This window comes from Armigeres subalbatus, chromosome 2 (assembly GCF_024139115.2).
Source record: "Armigeres subalbatus isolate Guangzhou_Male chromosome 2, GZ_Asu_2, whole genome shotgun sequence".
NCBI lineage: Eukaryota > Metazoa > Arthropoda > Insecta > Diptera > Culicidae > Armigeres > Armigeres subalbatus.
In genome coordinates this window covers 19,752,645-19,780,611 of record NC_085140.1, presented here as the reverse complement: position 1 = coordinate 19,780,611, position 27,967 = coordinate 19,752,645, and the positions used below count along the sequence as shown (strand labels likewise).

At 41.4% G+C, this 27,967-nt stretch overlaps 1 protein-coding gene and 1 long non-coding RNA gene across 3 annotated transcripts in view; one reads left to right on the top strand and one right to left on the bottom strand.

Moving 5' to 3' along the window:
* LOC134214106 (uncharacterized) overlaps positions 1 to 27,967 on the top strand; it is a 79,690-nt gene that overhangs the window by 11,043 nt on the left and 40,680 nt on the right. The window lies entirely within an intron of this gene.
* LOC134218101 (uncharacterized) overlaps positions 5,054 to 27,967 on the bottom strand; it is a 60,035-nt gene continuing 37,121 nt past the window's right edge. For both annotated transcript variants that reach the window (XM_062696970.1, XM_062696969.1), the window contains 2 exons: positions 27,544 to 27,936; positions 5,054 to 9,775 (listed from right to left, as the gene is read on the bottom strand). In XM_062696970.1, the coding sequence (XP_062552954.1) occupies positions 5,503 to 9,775; positions 27,544 to 27,936 (4,666 nt within the window). In that variant the 3' untranslated portion in view covers positions 5,054 to 5,502. The remainder of the gene's footprint in view (positions 9,776 to 27,543; positions 27,937 to 27,967) is intronic.

Here is a 27,967-nt window from a genome sequence, read left to right as displayed (position 1 = left end):
TTGCCAATGCAACAGAGTTCCGCGTTATACAATTATGTTTTGTTTGGTAAAAGAGTGTTCATTTCATTTATTTAGTCTACATCTGGTAAAAGAGTGTGCAAAGAGTAAAAAAGATTTTTTTAGTATCCTTATTAAGGAGACTTTCAGCCCTAGGCTGGCTCGTCTCCGGCGAGTAAGGTAGAACCGGACAACCCACTAATATCAAATGGAGAGCTCTGGCAAACTACATAACAAATATAGCAGGGTAGGAGTGACCAGGTGCATACATGCACGTTTGTTTTGCGTTGATGAAGCTGTACCGAATGGTACTGACATTGATATTAGTTTCTATACCTTTAGCTGGTAGATATTGTTCTAAGCTTTCGAGTACTTAAACGCCAAAATGCTGGAGATCACTAATTTAATCTAATAGTAACATAATTTTGGAAGCAATACAAAATTATTCGGGTGGTCCAAAATAAAAACAGGTGGTCCAAAATTAAATCATATCTTAACATATCATCAACATATCATATCTTAACATATCATATCAATCATATCTTAAATTAACATATCTTCAGAATTTATGATAGTTTGGCTCTTTCGGTAGTATTTACAACATTTTTACCTACAAATCCTACCTAGCTTTCACCACTTTTTAGTTGCTTGGGGAATTGATCAAGCATTATTACAAAATCTAACTTTTATTCGAAAAAATGTTCGGCCATCTCCTAAAGTGGTCCAAAATACCTCCGTTACCCTATATACATTTTACACAATTTCGAGAAAACAACAAAAAACTATATTTTAACAAATTGGCACCGAATTTTTCGGTGGCAAAACACAACACCCTGGGGCACTCCCAGTGAAAAACTGCAAGCAGTACTCCATGATTGCTCTTGAAAATGCGTGCACATATGTAGATTCTCAAACAAATGAATCAAAATTCATACATTCCTGAACAAAATTTGTTTGTTCATATTTTTTGCCAGAATATGTATTTTTGGACGAGGTAGACACCTTTACGTGGTGTGTTACGGGGTAAGATCTACCACGGTTACATTGCCAGCTACAGGCAAATCCTGACCCAGCGATTACCTTCCTCATTATCCAACTCCGTGGTACTTATGAGGGTGTCGCTAAGTCTGTGGCCTCTCGTTAAGTAAATACTACATCAACACTTTCTTCCTCTCCCTAGTTACGGTGAAGATGAGCCTGGCCAGGAGTAGTAATCCTCATGCTTTTGTTATTTTTGCTTAAGACTGGAATCAAGGATCACTCCCCTTCTTGATATCTGATGAGGATCTCAAAAGTAAAACGTGACTATCACTAGTCCAATCTACGAATTACACCGTGACAATGCTAATACTAATGCTAATATGTATTTTTGGACAAGGATTCAGGATATATAAAAATCTCATACTGGAAAAAAATGTTACATATGCAGTTTCTCAAACAAACGGTTCAAATAAGTTTAATCTTCAGGAACTCGCACAGTTGTAAAAAGTTAAACAGATTCGAGTAAAGCTAGCTTTTCATCCACGACAGGGTTTTAATTGCGTGGTTGATCCAGGACCAACCGAGTACCAGAGGGATTTATCAAATTTTAAAGTTTTGACTTAAACACGTTTCTGAATAAAAACAAGGATCTAAAATTTTGCGTCCCGCGCTGGCACAAAATATATCTGGTCACTTTATTATATACTAAAGGCAGTTAATAGTTACCACCTAAATTAAAGCCTCGTAAAAAATGTGTTAAGGTTCCCACAAACACGCTCGACCGGACAGTAGATACAGCGAGCCAGCCAGGTAAAAGAAACGAAATTTGTTCAAACCCCACTTCAGAGAAATGCTAATAACTTAGCCGGGCAAACTCTAATCTTCTCGCGGTTTTCTGCATAACATTCTGTATTAAATTCTTCAAGATCTGAATGAGTATCATAGTTCTTCATCGTAAGCTGTGCCGTCAAACTGTAATTCACTGTTTTTGGATGTTTCTGCATACATTTTTGCATATTAACTTCCAACGAGTTTAGCACCGCCCAAACGTTGACCGATTTGGCTGAAATTTCGTCCAGAGCATCAGGGCATCAAATAGAACTATAGGCCGTTAAAAAAATTGAAAAACGTTTTCCCATACTAATTTGAGCCACCCTAATATAGATAGATAAAACATTCTTCCAAACAAGCTCAAAAATAAACTCTATTACTCTGTAAACATAGCGATGGCTATTGTTACATTGTTACATAGGCTATACGGCACTGGGATTGGGTTCTCTCTTCATCATTGACTTGGGCCCAAGTCTTATTCTTAACGACTTCGTTTATTTCTCTGTTAGGTTTCTGTCGCCAGGATATCTCAGGTCTGTCTCTGCTGAGATGTCCTGCCAGATTCCTGTCCAGCGCTTGCTTGCAGATTTCGTCTCCGCTCTGTGGAGTTGCTGTTGATATTGGATTTCGATGGGGCTCAGCATTCGGGATCCAGTTGTGAGGCTACCAGGCCCGAGCTGTAAAACGTAGACATCGACAGGTGCATACTTGCAAATCTATCTCACTGGCGTATAACATCACAGATTTCACGTTAGAGTTGAGTATTCGAGGTTTGTTGCATTGCCTGGGCCAATTGGATCTTGATGTTCTATGTTGACGTTGGTCCGCCACCCGACGTTGGCTGGCTTTGGTTTTCGACCTTCTCCACTGTTTGCCCGGCTACCGTAGAGTTGGAATTGTTCATATACAGCGATTTGGTCTTGCTGACGTTTATGAGTGGGAGTGTACGACCAGGTCATTCAGTTTACTCTACATGGTAGAGCGTTCTTACGTTGGTAGAGCAGTATCATCTTCTGAGTCGAGGTCATTCGATTGCTCTATGATGGAGGGCTGCTAGAGTGGCCCTTGATTTCGTCGATTACGATGAGCAACAACAACAGAGATACAATACATCTATCCTTGCCTCACATTAGCGACTCCATTGCACAGGTCTCTCGATTTTGTCTAGACCTCCCTGTTACGCCCACAGTTTTTTTTGTGATTAAGACGATCGAAGGCTTCTCCGTTGAAGAACTTGGAACTCGGGTAGTGCATGTTCTGGAAGGTAGCAGTGTAGAAGAGAAGTGAGCGGCGAAGAATGCTTTTATCGAAACCGACGAGAACAACTTGGGTGAGCTGCACATCAAACGAAAAGGATGGATTACGTGGCGGAAGATTTAGGAGCGTAGAGTAGCAAAGGCTGAGAAACGGGAAGAACCAGAGGAGTAAATTACGAGTCAACGGTATGTTTATCTGTAAGTGAGAGTCGGGCGCTGCTACAAACAGGACAGTCTGGAATAGGTGGACATCCTGACCGATAAAGAAAGGATGGCTCAGAATCCGGAGATTATTGTCTCAATTACTCACTAACTTGGACAGCTGAAATGTTGGTTCGAACCTTCTTCAAGTCTCAGCCATCCCACGCGTGAAATCTAAAGAGGCCCTCAAGGTCGGTCGGCTTTCGGCGGAGGTGTTCAGGGCTGACCCTGTTCTGTCTGTGCGAATGTTGAAGCAACTATTATGCAATATCCGCTCCGCATCATTCTGGAGCAGGTCAAACAGGTGGAAGTGTCCCTTTATTTGCTAAATATTCATTGACTACGGAAGGGATTCATATTGTCTGAATTACGAAAATCTGTGTGACCCCATTGATGCAAGCGATTTACAGATAGGGTCGTAGCTTCACCGACCCCATTCACATAGTCGCTGATGTGAAATAAGAACGCATTTCACCTCCACGGTTACTTCTCATCGTAATCGATGAGATCTTGGTAGGTAAGATTGACCGTGTTCCATACCTTGAGCTGTTTGTAGGCTCAATTAGCTGACCGTATGCTTCCTTGGGACGTCTTACCGTAAACGTCAGCAGGACCATGTGGTTGAGTGTTATCGAGAACAGCCCCTCAAACTTTGAAGTAGTCGAACGATCGAAAGATTTCAATATCTTGACAACCTGATATCATCAGATTGCAAAATCGGCATGGAAGCATTAGTCAGAATTACTATCTTCGCGAGTTTTCGAAATATTTGAAGACCCAACCAGATTGATCGTGAAACGCAGATGATGTCTAAAATTTTTATTTTCGACGATAACATTTGGATATTGTGTGCCGAGCAACCGATAAATACTAAATACCGATAACAATAGATGTTCAAAAGCGTGGATGGAAATGGTCGGCCACGAATATAGAATATTTATGTCGATACAGATATATGCTCATATTTTCACTTTAAATACTCTTGGTGACAAATGTATGGTCTATAAATGATATCTTTCGTGCCAAAATAAAAACAGTGATACATAATGCTCAGAATTAAAAAAAAAACAAAATCTTTCAAAAAAAAATTTTTTTGTCCCCTCGATATTTTTGGAAAAATGAAGGGGGGGGGGGTGACATAAAATAAATTTAATATTTGTATCGGCCTAATTCCAAAATGAACGTTCATCGAACCGACTGAAACCATCACTGGACCAGCATGCGGAACTTCCATGCTGAAAAATTTGTGCTATCGAAAAGCGGCAGAAAAACACGATCGGCTTTTTCAACTTCCATCACGAAACCACTTCACTAAAATGTTCCACTCGCGCAACGCGTTGCGTTCACTGGGCCCATTACCTGAAATAGGATTTCGGATTGGTACGGAAAAACGGAAATAAAAGAATACTGTTTGAAGAGACAAGATTAAACACGTTTATATTGTTCGGTATGATTTTACATTATGTTGAAAAACGAGGGAAAGGTTGACAGCTACCACGCCTATCCGGTAGGGGTAGTACACAGTAGCGGCGATTACATAAGATACAACCGGGTTGCCAGATGTTGTTCTTTAACAATATTTAGGAGCTGCTGCCAGTAGTTCAAACCATATTACGAATATAAGTTATGTAAATGTAAGTTTTTTCTTTTGAGAGAATCTTTCGACTGAGAAAACTTGTAGTAAAGTGTCTTTCGGCGTTGCAGTCTCGAAGAAATTAAAAAACTATTTAGTTTCATCTATTGTTTCTAATCCTTGATAAAGATGTTAAATACATCGAAACGTCGGACATTGAAACTAAATAGTTTTTTAATTTCTTCGAGACTGCAACGCCGAAAGACACTAAGTTTTTTCAATGAAACTAAGCATAAATATATGATCCCAGGGTGTTTTTAGAAAGATAATGAACTAAGCTTTCGTATAAACAAGAGTTCGCGGTTGTAAAATGTCTCTATAATAAAATAAATCAACTTTTTTTCTGACAGCTCATCTGATACCTGCCATTTGGTTCAAACCATGATTGGATACCCTAATTTTTGTGATTTTTTCCAGCAGTGAGCATGCATGTTTACAAAAAGAAGCGACGAAATTGGTGCCGTATTTCTTTGTTTCGCGATGAGATGAATATATGTTCGGTGAGATGGAGATCAGAACGTTTTCCCTATATGGGATTAAAAACGATCTCAAACATAATATATTATAGAACAGTTTTTCTTATTTCAGAGGAAGTAGTTCAACTCAGATACTCTCATAAAATCTCATCGATTCATCATGTTTTCTATTGGATTCTTGTAGTTTCCTTAGCTTACCTTCAGAAGTCAAAGAAGTAATTCTAACCCTGGATGCTTCCAAATATGTGTAATCGATCTCTTTGATATTCGTATTACAATTAGTCAATTCACTTTTCTCAAGATGCGATTGACAAACGATTAATTCGTAACTTCCAAGATGATCTTTACGAGCGGTACGTCCTTTAATTTGCGTTTCCTCCTTGTCGTCCAGCGAAAAGAACGTCTGTATTACGTGAATGCCGCCATTTTTTTCCACTAGAAGTGACGATTTATAATCCACTCCACGACCCATGGCCCGCGATCCTAAGGTAACCGTCCGGGTTAGACCAGCCTCGGCGATGTACCGTTCTCTGATTCCGGGGTCAGTGTTGATCGTAATTTTGTGCAATCGATCAAGTTGGTTCTCAAAGAGCCGCGTGAACTGGTTGATCTCGATTTCGTCTTCGAAAAATACAATTACCGATCTGTTGGCATTGATGATGGAGTTCACTCGAGTGAATATCATTCTTCGCCAGCTGCTTTCGTCCAGAAGACATTGGAAATTTTCGGTTTGCGAGAATATCAGATTTGTGCCGCCGAAGTACGAAGGCATTATCGACCGACGCTTTATATTGTAGTTATTTTCGATGGCATTTTTCTCATAAGGGCTAAGACCTGTAAGCGTACCGGTGACACCCAATATTAGGGGATAACTTTCCGGTAACTTAGAGTACGAAAAAGAAGCAGAATCTAATATCAAGTAACCGAAGTTCAGCGAAGTTCCCACCTTTTCAATGAAATCGGTTTTACGTAGCTTGAAATAAACAAATGTATTATAATACCCACGAAACCAGGTGCCACTAAATTGGCCAAGATTATCAGTCATTTCTATTTTCCCAGAATCATCAATTCTGAAATCCCAGAAAAAGTTATCATCTATTGTTCGATTATGGACATTCTGCGCAACGCTTATCATTTTCCGTAAGTGTTTAAGAAACAATGATTCGTTCGTGTACATATTACTTGATGCTTTGTCATTATCATACAAAAAGTAAGACCCATTCCGATACATGAGTGATCTAAACTCAACAATGTCTGAAGTGTATGATGAGTCTATGAATTGTCTGACTCTGTTCTCAACGTCATTAGGATAGCATTGAACCAACTCCCAAATCATTTGTTGAATATGACCTAGTCCTTTAATGTTCAGCCTTTTAATATAGTCAGAAGTATTGCCATAAAATGTGTCTATGAAAAAAACATCGACCTCGTCAATCAGGAGTACTGAGTCAGTTAAATCATCCTCATTTGTACTATATTTACTGTATGGAAGTCCGATGCATTTTCTGATATATTGTTCTGATCTACCACTAAGAGTGCGTATTTGATCACATACGTCATCGATTGTTTTGTAGGATATCTTCGATTTGATAGAGAACTTTTCGAAGAAGTCACAGAAATCATCCGAATCTCGTTCGGTTAAATATTTGCTGTAACAGACAACATCTACTTTATGGCCATACAAGGCGAGTATCGCCGCCACTAGACCAAGAGTGAGTGATTTACCCTGGCCAGTCAAAATTTGTGCCAGGTGCTTGTCAACGCCGGTGGTCTTGTTGTCAACGCACAACAGTCTCAGAACACTGAGTATTTGGATCGGATGCGGTTTCAGATAATTTCCTGAGCAAGCGACATCCATCGAAACCATGATGGACCACACAGCTCCCAAGCCGGCAAGAATTTTTGGAATAGTCGTCTGCTTCAATTTGTTGGTCCATTCAGAGCAAAGCGTTGGGTGAACCTTTTCGTGAACGTCGTGCACAATATTTTGAATTCTTTTTCCGCTCTTCAGCTCTTTATTGTCACTCAAGTATATCTCGAACTGATCATTATACAGTTCGAAACATGTCTTTAAAATTGATTCGTTAAAATAGTTATTATCGCGGCTGCACAACGCTAGAGCCATATCGATTCCAATGGAATTCTGGTTACGAACGTACCAAAACGAGTCTTTAATCAGTGACACTCTTTTGGTAAAGTTTTCCATCGAGTCACTGTCTTCAATAACACTGCAAAAAGGTTTGACAGTTTCTTCGAAAAATTTGTCAAAATCAACGTAAAGTGGCTGCTCCTTGAGGTACATTAGCGAGCTTCTAATTGCATTTATCAGCAGAACCGTCGCATTCAGCTGGTCCTCATCAGTTAGCTCACGATAATTTTTCCAATGGGATTTTCGTATAAGACCAATCATGTATTCGAGAAACTCGCACACAATCTCTATCTGATAATGTTTTGGTACTCCTATTCCAGCACAGACTTTTACAAACATATCGGACATCCCCTTTGAAACTTGATAGCATTCGTTGAAGGAGCCGCTCAAGTTGTTTTCAACTTTTCTTATTACTTTCTGCTTCAGTAGAGAATTCTTGATGACCTCATCACGAATGCGCACATACCACTCAAAGTTAAGCTCTTTCAAATCCATGATAAAGTCGTTGTACGACCTGAAGAATTTTGTTATGCCATCCGAATGTAATGTCTTTTTCAAAACACGTGTTATAACTTCTATGAGTTTGGGTTTAATTTTGTCATTCTGTTGACCCAGGCTAGGCAGCATAGGAAGAATATCATTAAATCTCTCCCAAAAAACTTTGAATGCATCTGTAATGTCTCGATACTGTGTGAATGCTACGTGGTCACCGAAAAATGCTTGACGCATGAAGCGTATCTGCCCGTCTAGAATAATTCTATTCATTTCATTGAGACCGTATCCCGATTGTTCTATTTGAGCCACTAACTCCAAGGTACTGTGTGTCAAGGTGCGTATTGATTCTAGAGATTCTGTACGCAAATCCACAGAAGACAAGCAGTTCTTGAACATTTCCGCTACAGAGGAATATTCATTTATGCGATGCAAGTCTTTCTGGAAAATATACACCATCGTGAAATCTGCCACATAGAGCCAGATAAGATGTTCACTACATGAGCTCTCTGCCGGTTCGAGAAGCTCGATTTGCATGTCGTATGGATAGTTTAGTCTCGCAGTCGGCTTTCCAGGCTCAAAATGATTTGCCAGTTTCATGAGCATCTCCAACTGCTTTGCAAAACACTTAGAAAGTATCGATTTCATTTGATTCTTAGCTGGGAACGTCATAGTCCATTGGCCATTCTCGTACTCAATAACGCTTTCAATTCCAGGAAGTTCCGATATTAGGCGATTTTCAATTTCCACCATGCCTTTACATATTGAAAAATAGACTCCATTAACTAAAGGCAACGAATTACAATAATCGTTATGTTTCAGTGCGTTGATTCTTCTTACAAACCAATCCAAAATATGCGGAAGAGCGTCGTTTATGACAGAATCTTCCGAGGAACATTCTAAGTCATTGAAAAGTTTAACATCGTCTTCTCTCAACATCATGAAGCATTGCAACTCTAAATCGCAAAGTTTACTTCTAATTTGAAATGAGCACATTTTCAAGATAGAAGACTTATGCTTTATGTACACTGGTTCTAAAATATCTTTGAAGCTTTCGTTCCTATTGACAAATATTTTGAAAGCTTTCCATCCTCTTTGAAACAAACTTCTTTTTTCCAGTTTCGAAGAGTTCCCAATATAATCATTGAGAGCTAATTTCAACTTTTCACTTTTTACAAAAGCATTTGAGTGAACATCTTTAGCAAAGGCATCCGTCATTCGGTTGTGATGCAGTTCTGAAATTCTCCACAGCTCCAATAAGCATCTTCCAGAGTTAACATTTGTAGCACTTTCAGTCCCCAAACGGAACAGCTCAGATTGGAAAGATTTCAGTGCGTTGGCAGTCCTCATCTGCAGTTCGTCCAACAACACTTCCTCTATTTTCATTTTCTTCAAAAGAACCGTCTTTGCTGAGTTGAAATTGGATTCATTGTTGAGATCTTCAAGTGACTGCATAGAAACTTGAGCGACAAAGCTGGGTCCGTTTGTAATTAGGCAATCTCCGCCATGCAACCGCCAGGTGGAGCCATCGTGGTCGATCACGGCTGAATACGGAACTCCACTTGAATTAGGGTTTCGAAATTTTATATACTGTTTCTCGTTGCCGTCTGTAAGCTGACCTCGCTGCATAAGAGTCCATCCGTATATTTTCGCATGCAATTTCTCCATAGTTTGCGGGTCCAAACCTTGTTGTTCAATTCTGTCATTGTTTGATGGTGCTGGATTAGGCCTATCATCAGGTTTCTTTCGATTGGATGTCCTGTAAAAATATATAGACCGTTCCGATTATTATAAATACACTAAGAAATAGCCGGCAAATGGAATGGCGTTCAATATTTTATGAAAATGTTGATGCCTTCTATAGATTAGATCCTACTCTTTCCCGTAACGTATTAGTTCCGATTTTTTTTTACCTTAATAAAGAAAATATGAAGGTTTGATTTTTTACCAAAAATTATTTTTCGCACTAAATGGGTTATTTTTAGAACGTGTGTTTTGGTAAATCACCTAGAAAAGAACGTATAATTGTTAGATCGATAGAATTTTCAATGCAGACGCATAAAAATGTTTGTCTTGTCGCTTTAACGACGAGATCTGGTTGAAAAATAATTGTGTGTGTGTGTGCGTGTGTTTTTTTCTTCTCAATCTGCTCAACAGACTTCCTGGGTTGGACGTCCAGGAACTGACCCATGAAGCCGACTCCAAACCCTTGGACCACTTCTTATTTGCGCCTGAACTAGCCATCCTTGAGTCCACGCGCCACCTTCTGTGTAGCTCCGAGACGATTTGGACGATAGCCGATAAAACGGCGTTCCAGCCAACGCAACTCTTTGGCACATGAGCCTATACGTACTTTCTAACTTCGTTCTGTAGCAGTTAATACGCAGGGCCGTGCCCCAAGCTGGCCCCCATACCTCAGTATGGACAGAGCAACCACAGACTGTGTCTGTGGAGCAACACTAGCCAGAAGATTGCGCTTGCTGGCATAAACCGCAGAGCTATTGGATGTCATCCGGGACAAAGCCACTATAGCTGTGAAGGCACGCTTGCAGGCGTAATAGGGGAAGAGAAGGCCACCAGCTGTCATCGAGAGAAAAAGTAGAATCATTGAAATTTCACACGGTGCGGTATAGGAAATAAAGAATATTTTTGTTATAAAACAAAAATTAAGGACGTTTCTCAAAAAAATCTTAGTTTATGGGGTTAGAATTTTAAAAGCACACAAAATAGACATGATATCTCGATTTTTATATTTTTTTCGAATAAGCAGTTAGTACTTAAGATTGATGGATTTCTTATCCCACAAACTAAAAATTGTTTGACAAAAAAAAATCTATAACGTTCTAGAGACATTTTAATTCTCATTTTCTATATCATGCCATGTCAAATTTCCATGGTTCTACTTTTTCTCTAAACTTTTCCAGGTGGCAGCACTGATGAAGGAACCTCCCCCATTGACGTGGCTACCACTGGTAACTGCCAGAGGTAAGCTTATCGTCGATCATTACTCCCAAGAATTTGATGGAGCGTTCAGAGTTGACCGCGCAGTTGCCTGCCCTTATCACCGCTTGTTGCTCCGACTTTCAGTTGTAAACAACAACCACCTCCTCCACAATTGCGATCGAGTGGGCTGCAGTCAACTCTACCTCTTCGACCTCCAGCGCAATATCGTCAGTGAAGCCGACGATTAACACGCCCACCGGGAATTTCAACCTCAAGACACCGTCGTATATGACGTTCCATAACACCGGACCCAGTATGGAACCCCGCCGCGCCGTGTCGTATACCAGTACTCGATTCTGGAAGTAGCTTCCGAGAATCTTGTACAGGCATTGCCCAACTGGCACTATTGAATGCATTCCTCACGTCGAGAGTTTGCGCAATAGCGAGCTCCCCTCCTCTTACGCTAGACAGCTATCTCCGCGGATTTGGTAACCGACAAGATAGCGTCTACGGTCGACTTACCCTTTCGGAAGCCAATCTGGTTACCCGATAGACCATCCGCACCCTCCGTGCGTATCAACAACCTGTTGAGGATGATCTTCTCGAGCACCTTCCCCGCCGTATCAAGCAGGCATATTGGTCTATATGCCGACGGATCCCCAAGTACTTTTTCCGCTTTTTGGCAACAGGACCAAGCTCTGCCTTTTCCATGCTTCAGGGAAGACTCCCTCGTCCAAGCTTCTCTGTACAGATCTGAACATCTCGGGAGCCTCAGCAATGGCCGCTTTGATGGGCAGGTTCGGAATACCATTCGGTCCTGGCTAGAGGTGTGCGCCGCCGCCGCCGACAGTTTTTGGCACGCCGCCGCCGAAATTTTCCACGCCGATTCAAATTTGAAGACATCCACAGAATTTTTCGTGGAAATTCCTAAGATTCAGTAGAATTTCCAGACAACATCACGTTAAAATTCCAGAGATTTTTTCTTGATAATATGTACCATACAATTTCCCGTTGAAATTTCGTAAAGCTCTTCGTTAAAATTAAGAAAAACGAATGGAAATTCTGAAGGATCTCCCGTTGAAATCCAAAAAAATTCTTTTTAAATAGAATTTTTGAACGGAAAAGAGTCGTTTGGCAGGATGTTGCTTGGCCAAATATGTCGTTCGACCGAACATACCATTTAGCCGAAGCTCATGTAGCCTTTGGCTGAAAAAAATGGCTGGCCGAATAGCTCACTTGGCCGAAAATTCTCATTGACCGACATGGTCGCTTGGCAGAAAGAGCCCTTTGGCCGAAATTTTCATTTGGCTGAATTGATTATTCTGCACAAGAAAAATCGTTTAGCCGCTGACAACGGCCATTGATGCATAAACTTTGCAGCCTCCCGCGGAATGGTAGTCCGAAGCACTTTCTTCCCCCGCAAGAATATCCACAAGGCCACATGGAAATCATCTAATCAAGTAACGATAAACCAAATCGACCACGTTCTAATCGACGGTAATTCTTCTCCGACATCACGAACGTACGCACTTACCGCAGTGCGAATATTGAATCCGACCACTACATCGTTTCAGTATGTCTGCGCTCAAAACTCTCGACGGTGATCAACACGCGTCGGAGTCGTTCGCCGCGGCTAAACTATGGGCGGCTACAAGACGGTAGACTAGCCCAAGATTAGGCGCAGCATCTCTTGAAGATGGCTGGAGAGATATTCGATCCGCCATTGGAAGCACCGCAACCGCTGCACTAGGCACGGTGGCTCCGGATCAGAGAAACGACCGGTATGACGGCGAATGTGAGCAGTTAATTGAGGAGAAGAATGCAGCATGGGCGAGATTGCTGCAACACCGAACGAGGGCGAACGAGGCACGATACAAACGGGCGCGGAACAGACAAAACTCGATTTTCCGGAGGAAAAAGCGCCAGCAGGAAGATCGAGATCGTGAGGAGACGGAGGAACTGTACCGCGCTAATAACGCACGAAAGTTCTATGAGAAGTTGAACCGTTCACGTAAGGGCCACGTGCCACAGCCCGATATGTGTAAGGACATAAACGGGAACCTTCTTACAAACGAGCGTGAGGTGCAGGGTTGAAATATGTCAAAGTCAATGCAGTGAAATACATGGATCTCAGCATATTCTACGGTCAATCTCATCGCCGCCGTCGTGAGTGCGACTGTCAACGACAAGGCAGTCAAAAAATCATTCCAGCACCAACCATTCAATTCACCACTCAACCCAACAGAAGTCGCTCTGACAGGCTGCTCTGTTCGTGCGTTACTGCATGAATGTGGGTGGCCCATATAAAAGCGTGGTGGTTTTTTGTCATTTGTAACTGCCGGTTGCTCAGCGGGGAGCCTTCCTGAAACTCCCTGACTACAATACACCTCAGGGTCGGCATGCTTAACGGGAAGATTCGAGATACAAGGAATGACCGCACTGAAGCATAGAAAAACTCACATTATTTGGTATTGCTGACAACATTTATTCGGACTTTTCCGACACTCTTCCACACTGTCCCACTTTCTTATACTACGCTAACCTGAGTTCCACGGTATTCACTTCTTTGCCGCCAATCAGCGGCTCTTCACGCAACGGAATGGGTTCGGTCCTCCTAATAGCGTCCTCTGCAGGTTCGTACGCCATCCGGAGCCTCTCCAAGCGTGTTGACGGACTCGGATTTTGGCTCGTATCGATGGAACTGCCGTTCCCGACTTGACACTCCTTTCCCGCCAATTAGCGGCTAGCACTCCTCCACACTCAGACTTGGCGATGGGATGCAATGGCGTCCTCTCCAGACTCATGCGCCATCCAGGAGCCTCTTCGAGTATGTTGACGGACTCGGTCGTCGGCCTGCATCTCCGGAACTGTCCCCAAGGGAAAGGGGGGGGGTCATCAACTTGGTTTTGTACCACCGAATGGCGGCGCACTCTACAGTTCCGGAATTTACTATTTCGTTCGGTAGATTAAGGAGGACGATCCTCTACCTTTCGCCATCACCGTGTTACTCTCCGTTTTTCCATCTTTTTTCTCTTTCAAGAAACGATAATCATGGCGTCCTCTTTGCTACCAAGCTGAAGTCGGGAGTGAACTCTGGTGGTGGGGTTTTAAACCCTTCAGGTGGCGTTGGCTGCGTACTGCACAGTGGGGGGACAAAACACCATAATACGGAGAAAACTGGACTACATATGCGGACACTACTTGTTCTGTTAAACATTTCACGACTTAAAGTTCACAAAGTATCAAAAACACTCAACACTGAACTACGAACACTTACACATTTGCAGGGTGAATGTGTACATTTGACTGTGGTGAATTTCATATTCGTGGCGCACTGGGTGATGTGAGTTCTGTTGTTTACCTCTCTCCCTCTTCGGGAATGTGAGATCGATTTCAAGGAAGGAAGAAAATAAAAAAATGAAATAAAAAAACATCACCTTTATCGATTGCTGCCGAATATTTGCAAGCCTGGTGAGGTGATCCAAAGGTGGCGGCAGCACTACGAAGAGCACCTGAATGGCGATATGGCAGACAACGGTGGCGGTATGGTAATGAACCTAGGAGCACGCGCGCAGGACATGCGACTTCCGGCTCCGAATCTCCAGGAAATCCAGGAGGAGATCGGCCGGCTGAAAAACAACAAAGCCCCTGGAGTTGACCAACTATCAGGAGCGCTGTTCAAACACGAAGGTGAAACACTGGCTAGAGCGCTGCACTGGGGATTACCAAGATTTGGGAGGATGAGGTTCTGCCGCAGGAGTGGATGGAAGGTGTCGTGTGTCCCATCTACAAAAAGGGCGATAAGCTGGAATGTAGGAACTACCGCGCAATCACATTGCTGAATGCCGCCTACAAGGTACTCTCCCAAATTTTATGCCGCCGACTAACACCAATTGCAAGAGAGTTCATGTGGCAGTACCTGGCGGGATTTATGGGTGAACGCGCTACCACAGACCAGGTGTTCACCATACGTCAGGTATTGCAGAAATGCCGCGAATACAACGTGCCCACACATCATCTATTTATCGACTTCAAAGCCGCATATGATACAATCGATCGGGACCAGCTACGGCAGCTAATGCACGAAAACGGATTTCCGGATAAACTGATACGGTTGATCAAGGCGACGATGGATCGGGTGATGTGCGTAGTTCGAGTTTCAGGAGCATTCTTCGAAACCCGAAACCCCCCTTCGAAACCCGCAGAGGAATACGGCAAGGTGATGGTCTTTCGTGTCTGCTATTCAACATCGCTTTGGAGGGAATACGACGAAGGGCAGGGTGACACGAGTGGTACGATTTTCACAAAATCCGTCCAGTTATTTGGTTTGGTGGCCGACGATATTGATATCATGGCACGTAACTTTGAGAGGATGGAGGAAGCCTACATCAGACTGAAAAGTGAAGCTAAACGGATTGGACTAGTCATCAACACATCGAAGACGAAGTACATGATAGGAAGAGGCTGAAGAGAGGTCAATGTAAGCAACCCACCACGAGTTTGTATCGGTGGTGACGAAATCGAGGTGGTTGAAGAATTCGTGTACTTGGGCTCACTGGTGACCGTCGATAACGATACCAGCAGAGAAATTCGGAGGCGCAAAGTGGCTGGAAATCGTACGTACTTTGGACTCCGTAAGACGCTCCGATCGAATAGAGTTCGCCGCCGTACCAAACTGACTATATACAAAACGTTTATAAGACCGGTAGTTCTCTACGGACAGGAGACCTGGACGATGGTCGTGAAGGACCAATGCGCACTGGGAGTTTTCGAAAGGAAAGTGCTGCGTACCATCTATGGTGGGGTGCAGATGACGGACGGTACGTGGAGGAAGCGAATGAACCACGAGTTGCATCAGCTGTTGGGAGAACCATCCATCGTTAACACCGCGAAAATCGTAAGACTGCGGTGGGCCGGGCACGTAGCCAGAATGTCGGACAGTAATCCGGTGAAAATGGTTCTCGACAACGATCCGACGGAAACAAGAAGGCGAGGTGCACAGCGGGCAAGGTCGATCGATCAGGTGGAGGACGATTTGCGGACCCTCCGCAGACTGCGTGGTTGGCGAAGTGCAGCCATGGACCGAGCTGAATGGAGAAGACTTTTATGTGCAACACAGGCCACTCCGGCCTTGGTCTGATAATAAAAAAATGAACATTTTTCAAAATTTAGCTGCAGTCCGCTGCAAAATGCAGCTGATGCAAAAGTGTCGGCGGCGGAATTATTTTTTTTTAATTTTTCCATTTTTTCTTTTCACTTTTTTTTGTGTGGAAATCGTGGAAATTGAGACTGAATCGCAACCTGTTTTTTCGTTTATTTTTTTATGGATATAGGATCTAAGACTAACATTGTCAAATAACGCAGATATGCATCAACGTTGCGACCGACGCTGCGTTACCGGATTTTCTCGATGTACACATAAGTCTTTTTAACGCTGAGTTGAAAAGACGCTACGTGGGCATCGGCCCTAAGATGCGCTTTGCGTTTAATGTTTAAGGTGAAGCCTTGTGACACTCAAATTTCTATGTGATTGTGTCATAAAAATCATCAACCATGGATTTGTAGTGGTGGAAACTTCCAATACCAATTCAGTAAGCATCCACGTGGGATTCATTTTTTGTTAACATCCGACAACAGTAAACATTGAACGTATTCGGAATAATTCAGCCTAATTTACACGCAGTATTAATCAATACAATCTAAGTATGGGATTAACTGATGGAATTTGTCAGAAAAGCATCAGTTTTTCTTTGGTGTAGGTGAATATTTCTAGAGTGCTTTGAGAATAGGTCGTATGTGCAAAAGAGAGTCTCTCTTTGCCTCCATTCTCTTTCGAATATTACAGATTTATAATAAAGTTTACTTCAGATTTCTTGGCAGATATCTAAAGATTATAGCTTTGTCTAGCGTTCTGAAGTGAAAATGTGTCAAAATATGCAAAATGAATGAACCGGCGATTGGAGCCTATACAGAAAGGCCCTGACGAACTACAACAAAGAAATAAGGTCAGCCAAACGGAAATCGTGGATTCTAATGTGTGAAAGCATAGAGAATACACCCGTAGTGGCCAGACTCCAAAAAACTCTTTCAAAAGACCACTCCAATGGTGTGGGTAGCCTCCGAAAGACGGATGGTTCGCTCACTGTAGAGCCTAGCGATACACTGAGCGAATTGTTAAAGATCCACTGATTCAATCCCTGAGTCGAGCATCGGCGACCAAGGCACTGGAATTGCTGTCTCAGATCCACAAGAGATCCAATCATGGGTTTCTGGATCTAAAAAAGACGCAATAAAGGTTGCAAAGGAAGCTTTCACTCGGGCCAGGGTTGAGAGGGCTGTGAGATCTTTCGAGCCATTTAAGTCTCCTGGCACTGGTTCCACCCTTGGTTGAGATTTTTAAGGCGAGTCTGATTTTGGGGCACATACCTAACGATTGGCGTCAAATCCGGGCTGTCTTCATTCCGAAGGCAGGCAAGAGAGATAAAACCAACCCCAAAGCATTCAGGCCGATAAGTTTATCCTCTGTAATGCTCAAAATTATGGAAAAGGTACTATGCGAGTACATAAATCACAAATTTATGAAAGCAATGCCTTTGTCAAAAAACCAATTCGCTTATCAAAGTGGAAAATCTACGATCTCGGCACTACATACGGTAGTTCAAAAAATCGAAAAACACTTAATGCAAAAGAAATTGCTCTTGTAGCATTTCTTGATATTGAGGGCGCATTCGATAACGCTTCTTATTCGTCTATAGGGTCAGCAATGTTGAGGAGAAAATTCGACCCATGCATTGTTACCTGGGTACATGCTATGCTAGCTAATCGGAAAATCTCCTCTGAGCTTAGCGGTTCATACATCACTGTTAAAGCAACAAGGGGGTGTCCGCAAGGCGGAGTGCTTTCTCCTTTGTTGTGGTCACTGGTGGTGGATGAGCTTCTAGACAGCTTAGAGAGAAGAGGCTTCGAAGTGGTTGGATATGCTGATGACGTTGTCATTATTGTACGAGGCAAATTCGAAAGTGTTATCGTGGAAAGAATGCAATCTGCCCTAAATCACACTTTTTCCTGGTGTCAAAAGTATCAACTAGGCATAAATCCTACAAAAACTTCCATTATCCCTTTCACCAAACGGAGAAAGGTACAACTGAAACCCCTTTTCTTGAATCAAACACAATTAGTTTATTCAAGTGAAGTAAAATATCTAGGTGTCATACTCGACGCAAAGCTTAATTGGAACTCTCATCTCCAATCAGTTGTGCAGAAAGGTCTCAATACACTTTGGGTTTGTTCAAAAACCCTTGGTAAAAGATGGGGCCTAAAACCAAGTATGATCATGTGGATATATAAAACCATTGTCCGTCCCAGGACAACTTACGCTTCCCTTGTCTGGTGGCCTAAAACTAATGAGGCTGCTGCAAGGGCTAAGCTCAACAAAATCCAACGCACCGCTTGCATAGCCATCACTGGTGCAGTTCGTAGTACACCCACTTTGGCCCTAGACGCAATGCTTCACTTGCCCCGGTTAGATCAATTCATAAAGCTGGAAGCGGAAAAAAGTGCTCTAAGGTTAAAGAGAACAAAAACACTGCTGTCGGGAGACCTTACGGGTCACCTCAGCATATTAAATGAATTTGCCATAAATCCCGCAATAGGAATTTGTAGTGACTGGATGGAAACGGTAGTCAATTATGGCTTACCTTACGATGTGTTCATTCCTTCCCGCCAGGAGTGGGAAGGAGGTGGACCCAGCGTTCCAACAGGCTCTATAAATTTCTTCACAGATGGTTCGAAAATGAATAATCTGACAGGATCCGGAATCTATGGCCCTACAACAAAAATTTCTGTCCACTTAGGACAGTGGCCCACAGTATTTCAGGCGGAAATATATGCAATATTAGAATGCGTGTTATTATGCCTGAGGAGAAAGTATAGATTTGCAAAAATATGTATTTTCTCTGACAGCCAAGCGGCACTTACAGTCACTCTCAAAATTGAGCGTACACCATAGATTAGATGAATATATTCGAAAATTCCAAAGGAAATTTAATTGTTGGCTCGGTGGTTTTTAATGCATTTCAATATTCATCCCTTCCTTCAATGTATGCGTACATAAAATGGTTGAAATTTTTTTTCTAAAGTTCATTTATTTGAAAATAATCTCAAAATACGCCTATCAGATGTGACAAAATTGAGCGTACAGCTAATGTTTTTCTATAAAATTTCTTATTTTTCATGATTATATTTATAATAATAAACATCCGCTACTTAAACATTCAATGTTTTGAAATTAAACCATGTTTTAATCAAAATGGCGAACAAGTAAGATGTATAAACAATGTTATTTAACAATTCAATGCTGCTGGGCAAAATAGATGCTTTAAGATATGGATTTCACCGGCATTGTGTCTTATATATGATAGACAATCGAAATCGAGCGAGACATACGATAAATTTGGGAAAATTCAGTCGGTAAATGATGAAAACAGATGTAAACATACAAAGAAAACGACAAATGTTGGGAACGGCATATTTCAAATTAAGTATAACTTTATTTAAAAGTCGATGTATAGGTAGCTTATAAGTTCAGGACACTCATTAATAATAATATTACTAAAAGAGCAGCACACGGATACATTATAAGATGTCATATCATATTTGAAGACTCAGTCACCGTAGGAACAAATTTGGTTGAATCATTTAAATTCACCAAGATATCATTAAATAAGCTGCCAAACTCTTAAAAAGTTTATTTTACTCGCCACATGGAAATCATCCAATTGCATCCCTTATGGTAACAGATCGTGGAGTTTAATCCAAATTTAATTATGAAATTACGATTTGAGGCTATATTTACAATATTTAATCAGAAGTGCTCTACGGGGTTGAAAAGCTGTTTTTATGTTCGGTACCTTAACATGCACCTTGTACTTTTAGAATTTAACTGTGAATGATTGGATTCAATAATATTACTCTTAATGAAATACCTGAGACAATAATCGAGCTTTAAAACAAATTTAAGTTAAAGAAATTCTAAATTTGAATTATGTCATTCCTAACATTTGTCGTTTTCTCTGTATGTTTACATCTGTTTTCATCATTTACCGACTGAATTTTGACAAATTTATCGTATGTCTCACTCGATTTCGATTATCAGAAATATATAGGATACTATGCCGGTGAAACATACAAATTAAAGCATTTATTTTGCCCACAGGCATTGAATTGTTAAAAAGCAATGTTCTTACTTCTCACTTGTTCGCCATTTTGACCAAAACATGGTTTAATTTCAAAACATTGAATGTTTAAGTAGCGGATGTTTATTATTATAAATATAATCATGAAAGAACAATATAAAAATACATTAATCGTGTTTATAATAAGAAATTTTATAGAAAAACATTAGCTGTACGCTCAATTTTGTCACATCTAATAGGCGTATTTTGAGATTATTTTCAAATAAATGAACTTTAGAGAAACAATTTCAACAATTTTATGTACGCATACATTGAAGGAAGGGATGAATATTGAAATGCATTAAAACAACCGAGCTAACTAATGAATTTCCTTTGAAATTTTCGAATGTAGTCAACTAATCCATACTGTACGCTCAATTTTGAGAGTGACTGTAAGTCGCTTAATAACTACACTTGTAACTCAAAGCTAGTGTGGGAATGCATTCTGGCTTTGAAAAACTTATCCATACGCAATCGAGTCTACCTATATTGGATCCCAGGACATACGGGTCTAGAGGGAAACGAGATTGCTGATGAGCTAGCCAGGAATGGATCTAATGAAAGGTTCATTGGCCCTGAGCCCTTCTGCGGGATCTCAGACTGCTCTGTAAAAATGGAACGGAACAAATATATGGTCAGTCAAATCACATCAAACTGGAATGCACTTCCCCATACGAGCCAATCCAAAAGGCTCGTAACGATTAACCCCAAGAAAACCCAACAACTATTAGGTCTCAACAAAAGGGATCTCAACATCTACACCGGTCTAATAACTGGACACTGCCCTGCAGATACCATCTACAAAAGATCGGAGCAATCCAAACCTCAAATTGCCGCTTCTGTGACGAGGAGAGAGAAACATCAGAACACATCCTCTGCTATTGCAGTGCACTCACCCAACGTAGGTTCAGGGTTCTCAGCAAGCCCTTTTTAGGGCCTGCTGACATATGGATCTTATCCCCCAAGGACGTGGTTGGCTTCATAAAGCTAGTCTCGCCAGAATGGGGGAGTCACATACTGTAACTCAGGATCTCTATTCATCAATAATAGATGGTCTTGAGTTCAGTCGATACCAAGGTATCTCAGTGACAAACATGTTACTGAGATAACTTGCGTATTTCACAGTAAAAGGGTATATCACAATAGTCCTAAAATCTGGACGCAGTGATCTTCACCCGACAAACGAGGAGATGAAAAATTAGCTTATGTACAAGCGAAAGAGAGCGTGAACAAAGAGAGCCTCTCTTTTGCACATACGACCTATTCTCAAAGCAATCGAGATTTATGGATTATGTTTTTACCTGTTTTTACGATGCTGGCTGTTTATGTTTACATCTTAAACCGTTGTTGCCAGCTGCTCAAACACACCAATAACAAGATCATTTTTTGCTCCGATTTTTCAGTTTTTACAATGCACTTCGAAACAGAATCAATAAGATATTATTACTGCATCAATACATAATGCGTTAGGGAAAGATTGATTAATTTTATCGATATTTTACATGTTTCTGCTATGATTTCACAATATTGTGTCGCCAGCACTAAATTGCATTCCGACTTCCGACGCTTTACTTCCGAACTTACTTCCGACGTCATGAACGTCAGAACAAAATTTGAAATTGCTATACCAACACATTGTCGGAAGAGCGTTCGGAAGTGTGGAAATCGACCTTCGAACTTCAATGTGGTGCCAGCGACGTTGTCAGCGACAAAACAAGCTCGATTTTGTGACAGATAACACCGTGCAGTATATGCTGCATATTTAATTTATTTTTCCGTGTGAATCTCGTCGGAAGTGGGCCTTGCTGCCAGTTCATCAGCGTCATACAAACAGTTTTGGTCTAAATGCACAATAGTTCATATCGACATCACTGTCTGTTGCTGATCAATGATTGCTTGCATACGACGCTACCGACGACGTGCAGATAGTGTTGAAACCGGCGACGTCGTTGCCATGGTGCATTACTGGGGGATTTTTTTTCACTTTGTTCACTTGCTTATATAGGGCACTGCACGGAAACATCTCTTTCTCTTTCGTTCCTCATAAATTTTGACGTTTAATGGCCTTGTGGTTTTCTAATTTCTTTGCAGCGAGAAAGAGACAAAGCAGTCTGTGCAGTGCCCTATATCTTACCTAAATAAGCGATCGATGTGCTTCAGTAAAGGTGTGGGCCAAAGTCCTCTATGTCTGTATAAGTCGAAAAAATAACCAAAACATTGCCACCCATAGTGGGCGGGCGGAGTGAAACATAACGTCTGTTATAAAAAATGTACTGAGTATGCCAGACGTGACGTCACATTCGGTCGCACTCGTCCATCTTCGGTAGCCCAGCTGAGAGTTTCTCCCTCTCAAAAGAGCGAAAGTTCGCTGAACAAATACTACTTAAGGGTTTGGGCCACACCTGTAGTAAAGCACATCGATAAGCGATATAAGGCTATCTGACGTTTAATCATCTTTCTCTTGCACGCGCACGGAAAGGATAGGATTTGTTTTCATACGATCCAGGTACCCAGCAAGGGATATAGGACGTCAATTTTAAAATGCTTATTAAAGCGTTGAAACAGATTTTAGCCACTTTTTTGGGTTAGAAATCTAATTTACTTTCATATGGGTAACACGAAAATTGAATTATTTTGATTAAAAAAACATGTGTAGATGAAGAGCCTAACATGTAGTTTTTCAAAATTCTAACCCTACGCATTTAAAAGTGTTCAACATATCACTGTTAATAACATTTTAAAAGCATTTTAAAATATACTTCCTATACTTCACCATGTTGAAAAACAGTGATTTCACGCACACGTCCGTCGCCGCTAGATGGCAACGGCGCGGCTGCGTCAAAGCGAATTCTGACCTGCACGCTTAGTTCAGTTCACCCAAATATGGGTAAACATTACCTATAATCAAGGAAAAGTGCACATACGTATTTATGGGTGAAATGCCATTTACCCATATTTGAGTAAAAGTAGTTCATAGAAATATTGGTAATGTTTACCTATTTATGGGTACATCATTATAGGTGAAATTTACCTATTTATGAGTATTTTTTTTTGTTTTGTTTTTACAGTCACATTGAATAAAATTCATATTTCACGTATAAAAAAAATAATAAGTAATATTAGGCCAATTATTTTATTGGAATAAATAAATACATCTTTCATGTAATAAATTTGCCGGAAGCCTGAATATTGCTTCAATACAAGCAGCTGCGGGAGAAATCTCGCTTAACTTTTCAAAAGGTCCTAAGTAACATTTTTTCATGAATTAATTTGAATAGTGCAATCAATAGCTTTCATGTTGTTCTGTTGATTGCGCTATTCAAATTAATTCATGAAAAAAATGTTACTTAGGTCCTTTTGAAAAGTTAAGCGAGAAATCATTTATGGCATCTGATTGTAGCAATTCCAGCCGAACCGGAACATCCCTCAGCTTCTCATCACTGCGGTGGAGGAAACATCAATCGCAGCAAGCACCGGATCACAAGTTAGCTGTGCGGAATTTGACGCAATACAATTCCTGAACTGGTGATGGTATCTGAAGATAATGCTCTTGGATACATTGATGAAACGTCGCGACTAACCGTACCGAAATCTGAAAAATATAAAAATCGAACTGTTATTTATTTCATCTAATTTAAAATATTTATGATAGGGTAAGACAGATACAGAGTTTTCATATTTTTTTCAATAAGTGTATAAAGTTTTCTCAACTAGTTTCTGAGAAATGATTTTGAAGCAAAAGTGGGCGAAAACTGGGTTCAAGGGATTTAAAAGGCACCCTACCTAACCTACCAATCTAATAAAAAATCTGCGATCCGGATGTTGGAGCAGCAGCATAAAACAGCAGCTCTTGGTACACAAAAAGAATAACTCCTCCTTGGCTTACGTTCCCTCTGGCGATGCCCCCGTCGATCGGTTGTCGGTCCGACTGAATTTTTCTCCTTCCCCTTTTTCCGACCTGTTCTTGTCGGCCACTTTCGGGAGCGAAAAGACGAGGCAGCATGCGAATTGAACTGAACATCGAGAACATCTTTACGTTGGATGATTCTTACGTCCGGAAATGATTTTTACGTTCGGTGGACCTTTTAGCAAAAGATCGAGAGAATTTTAGCTAAGCCCATTTATGTCTTGGGTGCCAGACTGCCTGGTGCCGTCAATGTTCGCACCCGCACAGGAGCAGTCGTTTAAGGACCAATGGTTAAATGCTGCGCAATGGGGCCCTGTTAAGTGGGAATCGCAATCTTCACGGGACATCGGCGGGGCTCTCAATGGCAAAACTACGATGGTCGTTGGCGCATTGATTCCGTAACACTAGGGGTAGGTCTCAAGAACGTACTAAACCGGAATCAGAGACTCGCAGCTGTGAGTAGTTCTCCACCGATGTTTCAGAAAGTAGTCCTCCTTCTCATAATATAACGACGATCACCTTTTGCGAGGTTGACATCCGACAGCAGCTCAAAATGATCGGAACTGGTTGAGAAAAGCTGTGTGAAGAAAATGAATGGTAATTAAATAAATATATACCAATTTTACTGAAAGATAACAAAATATTTACCTCACATCAAGAACTGCACTCGGAACTACATGAATATTCGTCGATTGTGACGGTATCGAGCATTAAACAGCGAAAATTTCCACACTACTGCGACATTATCACGGTGGCCCCGGTGGTGCTCAGTACGTATTTGTTATGTTTATTTTTTCACCCAAATATGGGTAAATACGATCACTCATATATAGGTAAGGTCGGTTTCTCCAGAATATCAGTAAATTGAACCGATTTTTTAGGTAAATTTTACTAATAATATTGGTATAATTAAATTTACCCATATATGAGTGAAGCAAGTGCCCATAAATAGGTAAATCAATCTAAGCGTGTGGGGGGGAGAAACAGATTAAAAAAATGTGTGTGTCAAGCCGAGCCGAAATCCAGCTATCAGTGTGAGTCGAAAACGAAAATCTCTCGAAAATTTTTGAAGGCAATATAACAACAATAACACGCAAAACCAAATTTAGTCTTTTCAAGTGGCGCCTTCGTTGATTGTTTTTTCTTGTTGAAAATTTACTTGTTGCATGACGACAGTATATATTAATTTGGTGTGTAGTATCGAGAGCTCCCTCCCAGATTCTGACCAACTATGAATATGCGTAATTGTAAACGATTTGAATAAACAACAAGAGAGATATGAAGTAAGATAATTTTTTGATCATTTTGCTAAAAATAATTGTGTTTCCGCAACTAGTATTTCATTACCATATATACGTTCAATCAGGTGTACATTATACCATTTCGATAACCTATTGTATAGAGTACTTTATGGTGCAGAACATCAATTGAGATGGTTTTCCAATAGGTCAAAACCATTAACTGTATAAATATTGGGACTGTGGGGTAAAAGTACGCAGGAACGTGTGGGGCAAGAGTACGCATGAATCTTCAAGTTCCGATGTCAAACCCGTATCTTCGTCCGAAATAAGAATTCTTCCGAAGCGTAAAAATCCACAACAATAAAAAAAAGGGATAGAAATCGGAAATTATTTATCAAGCTCTCCTTCTAAGGATAAGCTGAAACCATTTGGTGTTAGAAGCAACTTAGCGAACAAAGCGTTGAAACGAAATCATGAAATTGTATTAGGTATTGTTTTACATATAAACATAGTCTGAAAACATAATTTCATCTAAATGATTATGTCATTTTATCAAAAGTAACATCCATAAATGACACAACGCATAACTGCGGGGGAGGGGTGGCGGGTTTGCGAGATGTCGTTGTTTCATAAGGTCCCCATGTTCGATTGAAAACTAAGTGCGTACTCTTGCCCCACTCTACTCTACTAGGTTTTTCATTTAAGCGGAGGCGAACCTTAGAGATTGGTCTCAGGGAATCATGTAGAGGCTCTATACACAGATTTCAGTAAAGCATTCGATCGCGTTGGATCAGGACCAGCAATGGCAGCTAATGCACGAACACGGATTTCCGGATAAACTAACACGGTTGATCAAAGCGACGATGGATCGGATGCGTAGTTCGTGGTCTTTCGTGTCTACTATTCAACATCGCTTTGGAAGGGGTAATACGAAGAGCAGGGATTAACACGAGTGGTACAATTTTCATTAAGTCCGTCCAGCATTTGGCTTCGCCGACGACATAGATATTATGGCACGTAACTTTGAGAAGATGGAGGAAGCCTACATCAGACTGAAGAGAGAAGCCAAGCGGATCGGACGTCGAAGACGAAGTACATGATAGGAAAAGGTTCAAGAAAAAACAATGTGAGGCACCCACCGCGAGTTTGCATCGGTGGTGACGAAATCGAGGTGGTAGGAGAATTTGTGTACTTCGGCTCACTGGTGACTGCCGAGAATGATACCAGCAGAGAAATTTGGAGACGCATAGTGGCTGGAAATCGTACCTACTTTGGACTCCGCAAGACGCTCCGATCGAATAGAGTTCGCCGCCGTACCAAACGGGCAATCTACAAAACGCCTATTAGAGCGATAGTTCTCTACGGACACGAGACCAGGACGATCCTCGTGGAGGACAAACGCGCACTTGGGATTTTCGAAAGGGAAGTGCTGCGTACCATCTATGGTGGGGTGCAGATGGCGGACGGTACGTGGAGGAGGCGAATGAACCACGAGTTGCATGAGCTGCTGAGAGAACCATCCATCGTTCACACCGCGAAAATCGGACGACTGCGGTGGGCTGGGCACGTAGCCTTCGACAACGATCCGACGGGCACAGGAAGGCTTCGTGCGCAGCGGGCAAGGTGGATCGATCAGGTGGAAGATGACTTGCGGACCCTCCGTAGACTGCGTGGTTGGCGACGTGTAGCTATGGACCGAGCCGAATGGAGACATGCACAGGCCACTTCGGCCTTAGTCTGAATAAATAAATAATAATTCTATTTATTGAACGGCTACTCAGTCTTACAATTTTCACAACGAGTTTATCATTTACCCGACGTTTCGACACGGGAATTGTGTCTTTTTCAAGGGGAAAATAATAAATTCCCGTGTCGAAACGTCGGGTAAATAATAAACTCGTTGTGAAAATTGTAAGACTGAGTAGCCGTTCAATAAATAGAATCAAACATACAGTCGATCCATCACCGGTAAATAATAATAAATAAATAGAAACTTCTGATTTCTACTGATGTACGAAAAATCAAGTTATAAGGTTGAAAGGCGGTCGAGTTGTGAACGTTGGGGAATGGGGAGTGCTCTTCAAATGGTCCGATATCCTACTTTTGTTTTATTTTTGATTTGTCAAGCCAATGTAGCTGGAGTTTACCTTCATGTGTGCGAGAGTTATGATCAAAACTCGACTCATAGATAACCTATACTTACCACGTGTTGAACAGTTCAATTGAATCCAGCCATGTCGGCTGGGTTACAGTACAGGTCCGACGTTTATCCGACATTTCCAGCCATTGTGTGGTTAAGAAATGTGCCCCGTTTTGCGGCTTTAGTACCTTCTCGATCTTGATGTTTCTAAGCAGTATCTGCTTTGCTCTATGGAAGTCACTGCTTTCGTTAAGTTCGACGATGCCTTCTATGCGTGCTTTTGCCACATAGTCTGTACCAACAGTGATCAAACATGCTGTGCCGTGTAGCTTCCAGTACAGATTTCTGTAGCGAAATTTTGCAGAATACGGAAGTCCAATGGAGTTGGAATCGTGAAGTTCAACATACTGATCCCAGTCAGCATCCATCAACTTTTTGCAGTGCTTCAGAGGTGACCTGCAAATTTATGTGTCTTTTCAAACAGAAA